The following is a 16,886-nucleotide window of genomic DNA, read 5'->3' on the forward strand; positions in this document are numbered from 1 at the left end:
ATTACTATGCAATGTGAAATGGTTGATAAGAAAGTAGTGCACATTTCATACTAACGCAATGCCTCTGTAATGACTTGTTTAAGTGTACTGTCTTAAACTGCTTCATTTAGCCCACTTGCGCCACGCTCAGCTCCTACCCACCCTCGTTGAATACGTGTCAAATTGCTAATGACATTATCAACTTTCGTTGCATCATCGTCATCAGTGGTAATTACACTGTTTGACCGCCGGCCACCGTTTGGTAAAACAATAAAGCAATCTGTCGCGCTCATTATCAATTAATTAGGACAATATTTGCCTTCGCATCGACGTGATGCTGATGCAAACAAGATTTATAGCTCCAATTGCGGGATATGCAGATTGAGATTAATTTATGTGGAAGCATCGCTTAAGCTGGAAGCGACTTCAAGTAGGTAACAGCGGCGTAGGCGATGGCAGTACACATTGCAACGTGCCGATTTGAATCCAAGGTCTTTCCTAGTGGAAGAGAACGGAGTTTCCTGCGGCCGCCTATCTCTGCGCACACGGACAGGCGCACGTGAACGCACACGAGCCCACGTGTCGTTATTCTTTGTGTTCAATCTTTCCTAGCTACCGTTCGAGGCATCTTCTTTTTGTGGTGTCGACTGGCGTTTGAAGTTGGAGCCTGCAAGCGGTTCATTATATAGGCGACGGGCGATGCGCGCGGCGCGCAGTTAGTGTGTCACTAGAGTCGGCGCGAGAGGTGGCCTGCAAGGACTGAGCCGCGCCGCCGACTTTTTTTTGTGCGTGCGATGTTTTCACTTTCGTCATTTTGACCGGGCCAGTTTGATTTGACGTCGCTCGCGCACGGACGTGCCTCGGGATCGGACGGCGCTCGTCCTGTGATCGGTGCTTCAGGATCGTTTGGATTTTTATTTTCTGTGAGGAATATGGCTGTGATACAGTGCTAATATGTTTGATAGTAACCTACTTTTGAATTTCTACAATGAGATTGCGCATAGAAGTCTACAGTTGGCAAGGTTAGTAAACATAAACTTTTGGTTTTGATGTTCGGGATGGTCTCAGCCTTGTGTCTAATGAACGCACTATTCTGCGCCTCATCCGCCTCTCGCCTTCGCCTCTGAGCCTCGCGGAGAGGTTAATAGGTTCACATTAGACGGTGGTTTGCGAAACCGACTCCGGCGTAAGGCTGCGACCGCGCCGCTTTTCCACGCCGAGTTTCGCGCGCATTTCAAGCAAAATATTTTCGTGTGCGCCGTCATGTAAATATATGCCAATCCAGCGTGTAACTGGACTAGACAAGATAAATAGATTCGATGTTTATGTTTTGTTTACCTACACGTATGCGCACTTTGAATTGGGTTAGTATACTTAGTATTAGTAACATAGAAAATGTTATAATGATTTAATGAATGATCTTTAATTATGAACGGCCTATACCTATCTAAAGGTATTCAGATTATTCTGTAATCTAGAAAAATATAAGTACATCATCTAGAAAAATAAAACCAAAAATAAGTTAAATTAAACTAATAAATACATCAAATACCTATCGATATAATTTAGTACAGGGATTTTCTCACAATTCAATTATTTAGATCGCGAACGATCAAGTCCAGTAACTTAAAAATTATTTTTCTCTATTTATTGTTTACCCCAGAAATTTACGCATCAATATAGAATATAATAGTGTTATATTTGCATGTCAATGACATCCTTACTATTTGGCGCGTGTATAAATGAGTTACCTAATTAAAAACGCGTGATAGTAATGTAGCACTCACCCCTGACCCCAGCGTCCATTGATGAAACTCGTCTCAGTATTGTCGAAGAAAGTTCCGCAAACACACAGATAAGTCTATTTATTATCTAAACAATGACTGTATAGATAGTAGTGTTGTAATCGTAGTAGAATTACACAACGTGCATGATACTGTTGAGATAAACGGAACTGTGTCAATGAAGACTAACAACGCTCAACTACCTACACCACATACATACATATAGATTTAGATTTATTTATTTCATAATATAAAATTATAATATAAATAATTCTAGGCTAATCTATACGAATTTATATTATGATCGTCAAGTAGGTAAATAACTCTGATTATATTCATATGTCAAGCAATATACAATTTAAAAACATTCATTACTAATTTAAAAATGAACGAAGTAAATTATTAACAATGTCTACGTATAGATATCTCAAAATGATCGTCAAATTAAAATACAGGTCAATAGAAAAATAGATTACCTACAGTCAATTTATAATATTACATGTCATTTCCATTTCTTCATTTACAGAAAATATATTTTCCAATAAAAAGAATCTCAATTGGCGTATAATGATAACTAATACGCTTGAAATATTACATCTAATTAAGCATAATTATGTTAAATTAATTTAAATTTTTGTTTCTTACCAATATAATATTAAACGATTCAAATAAATAATTTATAATCTTATCATTCCCAATTTCCGAAGTTGAGTTTATTAGCGGAATTCACCGTGTTTTCCTTAAAAACAAATTTTCACTGAAAACATCTGGATAACTCTCGCTTGACACAACCATTCTAAAACAATTATATTCAAATTAATAACCATCTTATTTTATACCGTTTAACTTTTAAAGGCAAAAAACATTTACATACCTAATTAATCGATAAAAATAATCATCGATAAAAAGAATGCCTTAAATAGCCTCAACAACCTTCGCGACTGCGTACGATATTTATTGATAATCCGACAATAGCCGGTAAAAGTTTGATAAGATTTACTACTAAGGTTGTGATATCCTAGTAGTAAACCGTATATGTATTTGATATGATATAAGATTATGAAAATGTTATTTTGTCTGTTTACTTTAATCTGATTGGAAAAACCAACCCACCCAAAGTCCAGTAAGATTATAAAACTAAAGCGCAATTTCTTTCAATTCGTTTATTTGTTCTGCATTTTGAATATTCTTGAGAATAATATGTTTCTATTTTGATTTATCACGGATGAAACTTTCTACCTATACAAAATACTCATTGAATGGATAGTTTGATATTCTACCAATTAGAAAATGGTTTGTAAATGTAGTTTTTATCTCCATTAGCCCAACCGCCGAACTATCACTACTCGCATCCGGTTTGCATTGATACCAGCATTAATATAATAGAGATTAACCTACCTAAATGGGATTTTAAATCTAATTGGAAAACTCATATTTAGCTTAAAATTTCCTAAAATAGACAACTATTTGCGATTAGAAAACAATTGGTACCAAAATAGAGTAAAATCTCGATAATCCGGCACTAAAATAGGAGTGCAAGTGATCATTCTATGTATGTCGAAGTTTACTATCTATTATGCTTACATTATCATTATATTAATAATGATCGTACATTTTCCAGCATTTTTGGTACAGCAGAGTGTGTTAACGGAATTGGTATAGATAATTTCAACTGAAATGGTAAATTAAGTTTAATATTAACCTAATTAACGCTAATTAATCATTAGGGTTGAAATTATTTATACCAATTCCGTTAACACCACTCCGCTGCACCAAAAATGGTGGAAAATTTACGATCACTGTATATTACACTGCCGTTCTCTTCATAATTGGCAAAAATCAGATAACGGTCGAATTTTCTTTGAATTTGTTATTTTAGTAGATATAGTAGTACGTCATATTGAAAAACTTATCAAAATATATGCAGATTTGCTCTAGTTTCCAGAAATTTCCACTAATCCTGCTTTCTTCATCTGTACGGCGGCGTACGCGCAGATTGGCGAGATTGTATTTGTTGAAGAAGTAATTAATTTCATTCCCAAATCATATATTTTCAGCGTACAATAATATTGTAAGAATAGTATTTAATGTATCTCTGCTTCATAAACTATTTGTGTTACGTTTTACAATGGTTCAAATTCGAATTAATTACGTTCTTAAAAAAATCGGACTGTAAACCTCTACTTATTCCGCGGAATGTTCTTCGTATCACAATTACATTGTTTTGTCTGCTATTTTACAAATTTTCTTTAAAAAAATCAATCGTGATTATCTGGCATATTTGAATGGATTAATAATACAAATGTATCTATTGCGAATTTCAAGCAAACCAAGAAATCTATCCGGTAATAAACTAACCAATTATTTAGGCTAAATCAATAAACTAGATTTTCAGATACTAATAAATAATAACCAGTTGTAATCTTTGACAGCTCCACAAATTATCTCCGTCGTAAACTTATTTTGGGCTCCGAAATTTAATTGGCCAATTTATACCACTTTTATTTTGTTGTTGCTCATTCTGTTTTTTTTTATAATTATACATTTTTGATGAATAAATAAATGCATTTGAATTTATATAATATAATCATCCAAAATCATGCTTCAAATGACCCCATTTCCTCCTACTTCATGCTACCGTCATCCGATGTCCAGACCCCCCCCCCCCCTAATTTGAAATGACGTAATTTATGAATAGCCCCAATGTGGCAATAATATTTACCTATAGTTAGACCAAGAAAAAACTGCAACGATTATGATAGCACACGCAGTGCAAGTGTTATTTATACGTCATAATTTCATAGAAGTTTGACATAACACTGCACGCAGTGCAATAGTTTAAAATAACACTTGCACTGCGTGTGCTATCAAAATCATTGCAGACTTTTCTTGGTCTAACTCTAAAGGTCTCTGCCCACTACACCGTATCATACCATGACCGTGATGTGAACGTATCAGGGACGGAATTTAACGCGATACGGACTACTATGCCTACTACACCGTGTCCACATTGTTTCATATCCGTACATAACGGGTTTAGTGCCCGTAGGAACCGCGTATCATCCCCATAGCATCCGCCTATAATCGCCGTAGCATGCGCGTTTGATCCCCTTAGTACCCGCGTTTTATTCGCAAGAGCAAGACTCGTCAGAAAGAGCTAGCGAATAGTTATCATATCAGACCGGCAAGAGCGAGCAAGAAATATGGCAGGGAGTTTAAAACGGGCTTAGAACGGTCACCATAAGCGGTTATAACCCGTGTGCTCACCGTTTCGCCGCCTGCACGCACCGTTCTGGCAACGTTGCGTGCCGTGCACGGAGCGTTTCGGCACCGGCACAATATCCTCGCCGACAATTTTTGACGGTCCGTGCATGGCTCGCGACGGGTATGGTCGGTGTCGGAACGGGCTAGTGGGCATAGTCTCATACTTTTTAATACAAACATTTTTTTTTTGCCTGACACGTTCCTACTACGGTCATGGTATGATACGGTGTAGTGGGCAGAGACCTTAACAATGTTAATTTTCTATTATATATAAGAATATATAATAGAAAACACTACTGTAAAATAAACGATAGGTAGACATTTCTAATACAGTCAAGTACCTAAATAAAGTAAAATAAAATGCCCTTGGCCTATTTTTAGTGTACCATTCACACTGTCTCGGCGATATTTTCTATTTTTATGCGACGTGTCTATTTATAACATAATCCACCTGACTGGCGCCTAGACCAGTACATTATCTAATTTGCTAATATCTTTGCTTTACTTATCGTAATATATAGACATTGTACACTATCATTCCAGGTAATTATATTTGTATTTATTTGTGTATGGCATGCGTGATAATTTGTTGTAGGTAAATCCATAGCCTGTTAATTATAATTGATCGATATTGTTATTTTATTCGTATCGTAAACATAACTTCCGCGTGGTTTTATTGAGTTGGCCACAGGGCCATGAATACCTATTCATTTATGATTGTGCCTATTGTATAATGTGTATAATTGTATAATGATAATGATGTCTGATCATAACACCGTGAGCTAAATATGTAAGGTCAAGCTTACTTGTATTAAGGGGATGGACTCTCGCAGTAAAATCTGTTTCATAAATTTCAGCGGACTGATTGTCGTGGTTTTTTTATGGAATAATAATATTTGGTATTGGTAAGTAAATTCTACGTAGCTATTCGGCACGCAAAGGGTCAGACATTGGATAAACACCCTGTAATTATTTGTATCAATTATAAGCATGTTTGCTTTCCGTCGCGTCACAACCTACTTATTTCAAATTAGAGCAAATTTGGCAGTTATCGCTTACACGCGCTGGGAACCTAGATCTTTCATCCACTTTGCACAAACTAATTACAGTAATCTGGGGACGCTCTATCTTGACTGTTATTACAGTTATTAGCAAACAAATATGCGTTGTAACGGTATATTATATATTTAATAATATACGAGCCCCGACGTGTTTTCGTGTAATACGAACACTTTTTGAGATTCGCCCGTTTGTACAAAAATTATGTTTAAGAATATAAAACCACTAATTAATGTTTAATGCTAATAGGTACTAATGTAGTTTTAATTTTATAAGGAAGTATTTTACAATAACCAAACCCAAATACACAAGATACTTACCATTTGCACAGAATGAAAAAAAAACTAATTATATTTTTTTCTAGTAGGAATAATAACAGAAGGTAAAAAGGGCTATTACAAAAGAAAGCAACACGGCTAATGTACTGTTAATGTGCATACAGAAGTGTAGTAGGAAAGGACAACATGATTTGGACAAGTTTTTTTTAATTTTTTCAACAATAAAAGTCTCATCTCCCGCAATATTTGCATAGATTATACATTACTATTATGGGTCTCATCCCATTACTGCTGAGTCGTTTGATCTACATGTATAAAATTTATTACCGTAAAACAGGGTGAGTAGGTTTCGCGGGGAGAGGTGGGTTATGAATGGGGTGAGGGGGGTGAGAAGGGATTTTAAGGCTACTGCTACAAAAATAATGTATTCCAATTTAAAATGGCGCTATAATAGTAATACGCATAATAAAAAAATCGATCCAACAATCTTCCAAAATCACCTTTGTATGAAAACCCCTCTCACCCCAGATACGAGGCACTACGGGGTGAGGTGGGTTTTCCTCTTTATTGTCAAAGTTATGAAATGGACTACCCAAAATAAAATAAAAACTAAAATACAAACGTCCGGAACACTTATTATATACACCATTCAGTTTTCATATGTAAAAATAAAATGTTATCGAGGTTTGAATTTCAGTTTTGACCCTACTCACCCCATTTTACGGTACGATAAATAAAATATTTATTTATCAGTAGTAGATAGTATATGCCTAGTCTAGTAATTAGACCACGTTATGATTCCATCGCAAATCGCAACCTGCATCCAGGAAACTGGACGTTATAATTATAACGATGAATTTATCTCACTCATTAAAACAACTAGTGAAGGAAAACTTAAATATAGGTAATAAAATATTTGTGTTTATCGTATGCGTGTTTGTTAAATACATTAAATTTGTAATTTAGTAACACTTATTACCTTACCGTGCTGTACTTATTGAGTATTTTTGTACAATACTTGTTACAAGCAATTCTTATGTAATTTTTATTCGTATTCGCTTTTTAGGGTTCCGTAGCCAAATGGCAAAAAACGGAACCCTTATGGATTCGTCATGTCTGTCTGTCTGTCTGTCCGTGTATGTCACAGCAACTTTTTTCCGAAACTATAAGAACTATACTGTTGAAACTTGGTAAGTAGATGTATTCTGTGAACCGCATTAAGATTTTCACACAAAAATAGAAAAAAAAACAATAAATTTTGGGGGTTCCCCATACTTAGAACTGAAACTCAAAAATTTTTTTTTCATCAAACCATACGTGTGGGGTATATTGGATAGGTCTTCAAAAATGATATTGAGGTTTCTAATATATTTTTTTTCTAAACTGAATAGTTTGCGCGAGAGACACTTCCAAAGTGGTAAAATGTGTCCCCCCCCCCCCCCTTTAACTTCTAAAATAAGAGAATGATATAACTAAAAAAATATATGATGTACATTACCATGCAAACTTCCACCTAAAATTGGTTCGAACGAGATCTAGTAAGTACTTATACCTAGTTTTTTTTAATACGTCATAAATCGTAAACCGCAATTTTATTAAGTATGTTTCTTGCTGCTACGGAACCCATCATGGGCGAGTCCGACTCGCACTTGGCCGCTTTTGTATTTCAAACTGCATCAACTCAAAGTTCAAAGTAATAAAGATGACTAATTGAAGGGTCGGAAAGAACATGTGTAGTCACTTATTTTGAAAAAGTGAGATTTTAATCTCAAAATGTAGAGCTTTCAATCAATCAATCAATCAATCAAACTATAACATACACAAGTACAGAACAATGAACTATTAGTTACATTTCTCACTAAAATACAAAAATACGTATAGGTACACGAAAATAATATGGTTAATTATGTACAGTCAACTGTAAAAATATGGGTGTATAAATCATCTCAAAAATATGTCCCATAAGTCTTAAGGGGCCCACTGATTAACAGTCCGCCGGACGGTATCGGCCTGTCAGTTGTTCGGAACTGTCAAAATTTTGTTCTAACTGACAGACCGATACCGTCCGGCAGACTGTTAATCAGTGAGCCCCTTTATATGTCAGTGAATTAAGAACTATGGGACATATTTTTGAGTAAGTTGTGTACACCCAGATTTTTACAGTTGTTGTCATAGTGACTAGACATGTTCTTTCTGTGTACCCTTCAATTATTCATACCAATATTTCCAAGCACTTACGCCAGAATCTAGGTTTACAACATTTGAAACACAAACAGTTCTGAAATCCAGAATGCAAAGCCAACGGCTCAATGTCGCAATCGGCACTTATTCCTTGCAGAGTCGACATAAACATTTCTCGGAACTACGAATTTAGCCGGCTCGAGGTACCATACAAACTTACCAACTTTAATATTTCAGACCAAACACTGAAAGAAATGTTTGCATAACAATAAAGAAATATTTTGTTTCAACTTACACAATAATTGCGACTTGCCAACTAAGTATACCCGTTACAAAATCTGTTTCTGAATATTGAGCCAAATTTATTTCAACATTAAGTACTTCAGTTCAGTTTTTGACGTCTTATAAATCGATGAACACCGGTAGCATGCACGAAAAGTGTCACGTTGTGGACAGATCTCCATGGTAACGTTGTGGACAGATCTCCATGGTAACGTAAAATTATCGTCCGTAAACCGACTTTACAGACAACCATTTTTTTTAATACCTCGAGTTCGACAAATTATTTTTTCAGTGTTATCGTATAATGAATTTCTTCATAGCTTTTTGATGTGACATTGGACTGAATTATAAAACCCTTATCAGGCGGAACTGTATACTGATTAGTGCCCACATTGAGTAACGCCGGCCCAACTATCAGGATGCTACATACGGAGGACCAGTAACATCATTTCGTTTACTTTTAATCATTAATAAATCACATTTTAATGATCCCTTACCTCACTAGTAGACCGTCACTGTCTATTAACACACATACAAGTTCCGATTCGATTAGTACTACAAAGTTTCGGCGGCACTCTATGCCATTACAATTATTTTCATTACAAAATAGAAACTCTTTCGGTTTTAGTGCCTCTCTTAACACTGAACTTAATTCAAGGTCGGTTATTTTAGGATTGTAAAACTAGAAGCACAAAAAATCGGCAGTTAGCTCATCAAGTCATCAGTACAAAAAGCTATTGTGTCGGCATGTTCAATAAAAAAAAAAGTTAGAGGCCTGTCAGGAATCGCTCCCAGCCCTTTCTTGTTCCCTGTTCGTACAAATTACCGAAGGACGTTCGAACTGGGTCACTTCGGAAATAGTTTATTGTTATCGGCGTGCGCACACGCACGCGAGGCGTTCGATTTTCAAACGCTCACGCATACAAACGAGCCCCCGGCTCATTTCAACCACGCTGTTCCATCTTTAATCTTATTTACTTAACGGTTTTACTTCGCAACGGTTTCCGCTTGAATTTAAATTCCAAAAAATCTAAAACTAACTTTCTTAAGGCCGACTTGTCAATAAAATTGAAAAGTCGAATTTATGTTTTCATAACATTAATTTAATGTCCTTACGAGTTCCAAAGGCCACATGTTTTGGTCTATTAGTTTTATTACGCGGTTACCCTTGCGTTGAATATTTATTATTTACAATCTAATGCTTTCGACAGGCCCTTCCTATTGCGTTGCCTATCATTACCGCCTGCCTTACAAGGACTTTTTTGAAGTGAAAACTTCTTTAGCGGCGCTGTGCACTTCTTGTGATGGGGAAAAAATGTTAAACTCGCGACAGCGTAAGACGTAAGACGCTTCGTAAGACGGACACGTGACCTGATCGAAAAACTGTTACAATGTCATTGAGTTTTCACTTCTGCCGGCACTCCCGGAGTGCAACCCGTTGTTTTTTTACTCGTTTTCATACGCTGAACTAACGCGTTTGTGTTTAAACTTAAACGTAATTACATTATTGCTGTACTAGTCGTTAAGGTTTGACATAAATATTAATGCATTGATTTCACGCCACTTTCTGTAACGATCTTAATTTAAGTACCTACCTATTAAAGTGTGTGCTTGACCTTTTTCTAGAAAGCGAATAGATTATGAAGTTTAATATGTGTAATTGTGTATAGACGTAGGTATGTTATAACATAGGTATGTTATTGACAATAGACAACAAATAAATCAAATGCCATCATCGGACCTTGACCACACTGATAAATTAATTAGCGCCAGTTGTCACGGCGGTCATAAAAGTTCCCATCTCCTATGCATAAATTCTGATTCTTCGCAGGTTTATAGGCAATCCTATCGTTGGCAAGTTGTAAAATAACTTAAAGGCCTCAAGGCTTTCGAACAATAACGCACACACGACCGCTGGCACACCGCCACGCGTCGTATAACCTGTACTCACAGATAACGTAGACTATCAATTTGGTCTAGTACATTCACAACCGTACGAATCTGAGTTCGCATCCGGAGTAGGGCGCGCGTGTGTTGGTGTGAGGCGCGCACACTGCGACGAGGTTTCCCACAATACCCCACTCTGTATTCCACTCATGCGCACGTGGTCTACTCACACACGTACACGCGCAGAACATAAACTGTAGTGAGTACCGAAGCGAAGAGATCGTGAACGAAAGCACACGCTTCACTCACTGATGTATTTTTAGCGAAATTCCATTCAGCGGGTAGGTCAGTTACTATTATGACTGAAATTTCGATAAGGTGTTCATCAGGTTACGACAATTTCATGCCATGCTTCACATCCTTCCTGATTTTCTGTGCAGGTTGCGTTTTTTCTCAATTATTCTTAAAATTGCCTAATTAGTATTTTTATTAAATATTCAGAACACGTTTTAAGTGCCAAAAATTCAGGCTCTAAAAACCTTACACATTTCTACTTTTTGCGTGCAAAAATAATTATGTTTAATTCACATAACACGATGAAACTCTTCGTGTATGCAGAAGTGCTAAAATCTCTCATTATTTAAGAATCTAGGTCACTCACTGCATTTACAGGTGCATTGAGAACCGCTAATGCTATTGTAGGCCAAGAAAATTCGTAGGTTGAGATAAAACTGCCTAAACCGGATAATACCTTTTCACAATGGATTTACGAAACTAGTCAACATAGTAAAGAGAAACACACCCTATCTTGTTCCGCAGCGTTCACGCTTGTGCTTAAAATTATACCTTTAATCTTTACGTGACCGTAGAAAGTGTGGAACAATGCGCAGGCGATGTGTTACTTGTGTTAGGAGTGTTATGACTGTGAGTCAGACTTCGGTGTAATCGCTCGTGTGATTAAATATCCAGAAATACCATTTTAGAGAAACATTTCGTGTTTAGTTTCTACGACACATTTTGCGTCGTTGTTTCGCAGTTTTCGAAGCGATATTGCGTTGTTCGCTAACAGTATATATTTAACTAATAATTTCGAAGTGGTCTAATCCATTCTATTGTTTTTTGTGTTACACTTTTATTATTATGTTAGTTATGTATCGATTGCGTCATTGATTTATGGTGTAACCTTCAGAAGAGCCAATATAATAATATTGCGTCGCATTCCAGACTTTTTTATATGAAACTAATTCCAAAACGGAAACTAGTCCACAAGATACTGTGCTTATCTGCGCACCCGCACATTTAGCAGGGCTTTTATTTGCTTTGCCTGATAAGTCTCAAATTAGGACAGAGATTGTATTGTGCCGACGCCGAAGTTCGCCTAATGCGTGTCTACGGCAGTTTTTGCATCGGCAAAGATGGCCAACAATCAATAATAGTGTCGGCATTTAAAAAGGCATTTCAAATATGTACTCATATAGCGCTTGATATGAGTATGTTGAGGACAAAGACCATGTTTATAACTAAGTTATGAAAATATTTTCCTTATTGGCTCAGTATGTATTTCGGTTAAAAATAAATAAACCTATTGTAAACAGTACCTATATTTTATTCTTTGTTCGACTAAAGAGGAATATAGGTAATTAGTTTATAAGCAATAACTAACGTTAACAATTGTTAATAACAAACTAAATTGATGGATTATTACGAACAATACGTGGGTAGATATTTAGTCCTCATTGAATAGGTATTGAAAACCACCACTATTAATATGTTATGTGCGTTACAGTTAGTTTACTTTCCAAATATTTATAGGTACTGAAAAGAAAAAGCTAGGTACAGAAAAATACTAATTTCGGCACACCTCTTGGTACCGATTATTTCAATCACCTTCCGTCATTTTGGGCGTCATCGACCAGTCAGGTAAGTAAGCGTAGGTATAGAAATAACTATAAAAAGTGCAAAACAAACTTATTAACATCTCTCCTCAACATTTATCTACTACAGTAATTTTCCTAGAGACCTTGAATTTTCTGCAATGCAAATAATAAATAGCCGCTACTTCTCACAAGTCATCGCTCAGCGCTAAATGGAAATTCTGTAATGCGCTCTCCAGCACGTTCTATTCCATCTACATTCTCGGTGAAAAACATTTCCCATAATTCTAAATCCTTGCTAAAAATTCCATTACAGTATCACGATTGATGTGAGTCATTTTAATGTAGCCGGCATCAGCCAGGTGTTACTTTGCGGAAACCACTTTGATTCAAGACCTCGAACATCACGACATCGCGCAAATGAGATAACTTTTCGTGTGAGTTTATAAAAATACCGCCTTTCAAATCGTTTCAACGGCATGTACACCTTTTTTTTAATTTTCAGTCAATCTTTTGAGTAATTTTTATCTAATCCCGAGTAAGATTTTTTTTTAATTTTTGTTATGATGGTGTTTTTCACCGATTCCACTAAAAATCAACTAAAACTAAACAAACTAAACCATAAATATTACTTCTTTATTTTCTTACAAGTTTGCAAGAAAATAAATATACCAATGTAATAATGAACATTAACTTCATAATGTCATAATATTTCTCACCATCCGGTAAATAAAACGTGAGAAATACTTTCGAAACCAATGCAAAATCACACCATAAACATAGAATGTAGAACATCAATTACCTACTCAAATCGTTAAAGAATCACCTCTCGACATTGCCAAACGCAAACTAGACCAAGATGCTCAAAATTACCCCAAAAACTCACGTAACCGTGATAGATGTAAAAGCAAGGAAATCAAGACGGAGCCGCGTTACGTCGGCCATTACGTAAAACCTTTCGTATACTTTCTCTGTCAGCAAAATTTAGCGTGGCCATTACACAACAGTACGAAATGGCAGTCGTCGAAATTTCATCATTTCGGGCGCGGGAAGAGCACGGCTCGGCGAGTACAGTTGTGATGAAACGTATGGTATTATGTACTTTCACGATATGCGGTGAGGAAAGTAATTAGATCACGTGGTGTTTTTTTTAGTTGCTGTTGCGATTTTGTTAGGCATGTGTCTATGTTATTTTATCGTAGGTTTTATTTCGTTCTTTTTTAACCAAAAATCACAAATAAAAATAATAAAATCATTTCCATGTGGGGAAATCGGGATAAGTAGTTTGCGTTCCGTTGGCGCAAGTCGCAAACCTAAAGTGACTTTCACAACGTATATCGATGTTCCAAAAATACATCGCTTGTCCAGGAATCGCCCAGGAAATGACGAAACGCGAAGTCATCAGTTAGATTAGAACTAACAAACCCGCAGTTGAAAGCTCAACGCGACATCACAATTTCAACACAACTGAGTGTAAACATTAGCATATTAAGTATTATCCAAGTGTTACGAAACCCAATTTTTGTAAAAGAAATGGTAAAGATTTTTATCCAAGATTATGCATGTAAGGTAACTTTCTAAAAACTGCTAGTGTGACCTTGAAATAAAACGCTATTACAAAACCGCGTGCCGCTCGCCGCGCCGGCCCCCCTTCCTATGCAGCGGATCTACTCACACACCAGCGCCCGCGCGGCGCACACTACCGCGCTACCCACCGTAGAAAGGACCGGTGAAAAATCTAGTCATACTACCTTTCAACACTTGAATGGACGGAACGTATCGTTAGATTTAGAAAGAATTCATGAACACCAACGTACCTATCACAGACAATAAGTCACAAGTAGTCACAACTGATTCATCTAAGGCATTGTTTTCGCTTTCCCAGCTGGGTAGGTAGGTACCTAACTAGATACCTACATGCGTCAGAGAAAAGTCCGAACAATGCGTAGGTCACTAGGGGCCTCCGTCGCCTTCGCGCACGCTAAACGCCTTAATATTCGGTTTTGAAATCATCGCCTTCCAAATATGTGAAATCCTTGAACGTGGCTATGTGGGTCATGACCAGGTCCCAATATGTTTCTCGTAGATGCTTTATTAGCATAGTTCTGTGCGGCGTGCGTTGCGCAACAATGTTGACTTTCATCCTGAAGGTCAAGTGCCATCCTATTTCAAAACGGACCTTGGGCGCGTCTCGCTCACCTCGGACAGAACCAGCTGCTAACGGAAGCGATCTTCCATAATCGATAGAAATCCAATGTTTTTTTTAATTTTAAAACCGCTTACGGCTATACATATGAGACTAATAATACGTGTAGAGGTATTTATTTAGACATCCGAACAGACAGCAAGCACCTACCGAGCCAAGGTCAAACAATTTCGCGCCGTGAGAACCGCCTTATGTAGACGACTTAATTCGTCATAATTTGCAATAATATCACAAGAGTTATTCAAATGGCTGCCTACAATCAAATCCGACCTTTTCCTAGACACGTTATTTATAAAATGTCATCTAACTGCCGCAGTGATCGCAAAATGTCGAACACGAACTCGATTTGTTTCCGAGCCGTTGCGAAGATGTGGAAACAAGCCGGGGGCAACGAGAGCATCAATCAGTCAAGCATTTCTAGAAAGGAATCTGAGGACTGTGAACCATCACGTTCGAAGTCTTGCCTCTCTGTCGCACTTGTAACTTCGTACGTAATTGAGACAAGGAGGCAACACGTCGAACGTGGTTCGCGGTAGGCTCTCTGTCCGGCCCTAGTACTTCGCCCATACTCACGACCGATCGCTTTGACCGTGAAGGTTCTTCCTGACAAGTCATCGTCAGTTAACATCACTATTACGTTATTCTATTTACTTACTGAAATAGGCCTGATTATTTACTTTCCAATTGCTAGTAAAATATGTTTACAGTACAGTTGTTTGCAGTCATGTTAGCGAGTATCTGGCACAAGGGATCGATCGTCAATCAAACGCAAGGTGAGAGTGTAACTGTGGAGCTATTTTAGCATCATCGAAGGTAAAACTCATTCGCGCTTTCGGCCCAAGACTCTCTCGAGGGTACGACGCCGTTTATAAATAAATACATCTGTCAGTTGCCAACGAAGCTGAAATTATAGTTATTGTTTAATCTAATGCAACAATGATTCTATGAATTGTGGAGTAATTAAAAATGACATTAATAGATACTTGCAATGCAACAACCACTTGCTTCCTATCAAATAGATAAGTTGTTATATTACTTAAGAGCAAAGGGGTACGATAAAAAAATGAAATATTAAATATGCATAATCAGTCAGAACATGCATGTATCGATTATTTAAAGTCAGGTGACAAGTCGTTATGGTTTCATATTATTCAATTATTACCGAGGCAATGACAGGCGTGTAACAGTAACTAAATCCGACCACGTTGATTGACAAATATTATCATATCGATAACGATCTCGGGCATTCGCACTTGATTATGTTATTAATTCGGACATTTCCGTAATAATACAATTACAATTTACAACGCAAAAGAAATTATCGTCGATAACCTTATCGACCGACGATTTTCTGCCGACGATAGTAAACATCGCGGTCACAACAACATCTCGTGCGCACAAAACAATCCGGAAACGTGTGAAGAATTTCGATAGGCTTACATAGCGAGATAAAAATGCCAAGGATGGACAGTCGGCTCGTTGTGTTATGAATGGAGTGGCATTTGTTGTGGAGCTGGTTACATAACGTTTGTGTGGATGGTGCCGGGGCTGGCTCCACATTTCGTCTGAAGGCCGCAGCACAAAGCGCGTGCGGCGTATCGCTCGCCACGCGCGCCCCGCCGTTTCCTGTTTGACAACTATCCACTTACATCACTATCGCTTTCTGTCATACTTTGAGGCCTGTTAGAAGCTCGGTATAGGGGTCTTGTTGCTAACTAGAGGTACCTTTGTCATTGAGGTACTACCGGCTTCTATTATTGCGAGTATTGCGACTTCCCAATCTCGTAGCAGCGGATCCCACCGTGTTAATTCATCGCCTCTCGTTTTTGTTGCATCATAAAATCATCCAGCGTAGTTAATTATGTCATTAGCATTTCGTTGATAATGAGCGTATTTATTTTGTCGCAAATTGCGATTTCGGGTTATTTTAGACTGGTGACAGACGGTTCAATTTAGCGGATCGATTCAGTTGTGCAAATAGAGCAGAAACCCGTTCACGAGAATGTAAATGCGCCTCTCAAATAGGATTTTCTGCGATTGTGGCCAACCAGGCCGCGTGTCGCGCTCATCGGGGCATGCTGATCAGCCTGGA

At 37.3% G+C, this 16,886-nt stretch overlaps 1 protein-coding gene across 1 annotated transcript in view; it reads left to right on the plus strand.

The window, feature by feature from the left end:
* Window positions 1-679: 679 nt before the first annotated feature.
* Window positions 680-16,886, plus strand: part of LOC134790172 (transcription factor Ken) — a 33,713-nt gene continuing 17,506 nt past the window's right edge. The window contains exon 1 of the mRNA XM_063760986.1: window positions 680-1,001. Within this exon, the coding sequence (XP_063617056.1) occupies window positions 934-1,001 (68 nt within the window). The 5' untranslated portion in view covers window positions 680-933. The remainder of the gene's footprint in view (window positions 1,002-16,886) is intronic.

Source organism: Cydia splendana, chromosome 4 (assembly GCF_910591565.1).
Source record: "Cydia splendana chromosome 4, ilCydSple1.2, whole genome shotgun sequence".
Taxonomy (NCBI): Eukaryota; Metazoa; Arthropoda; class Insecta; order Lepidoptera; family Tortricidae; genus Cydia; species Cydia splendana.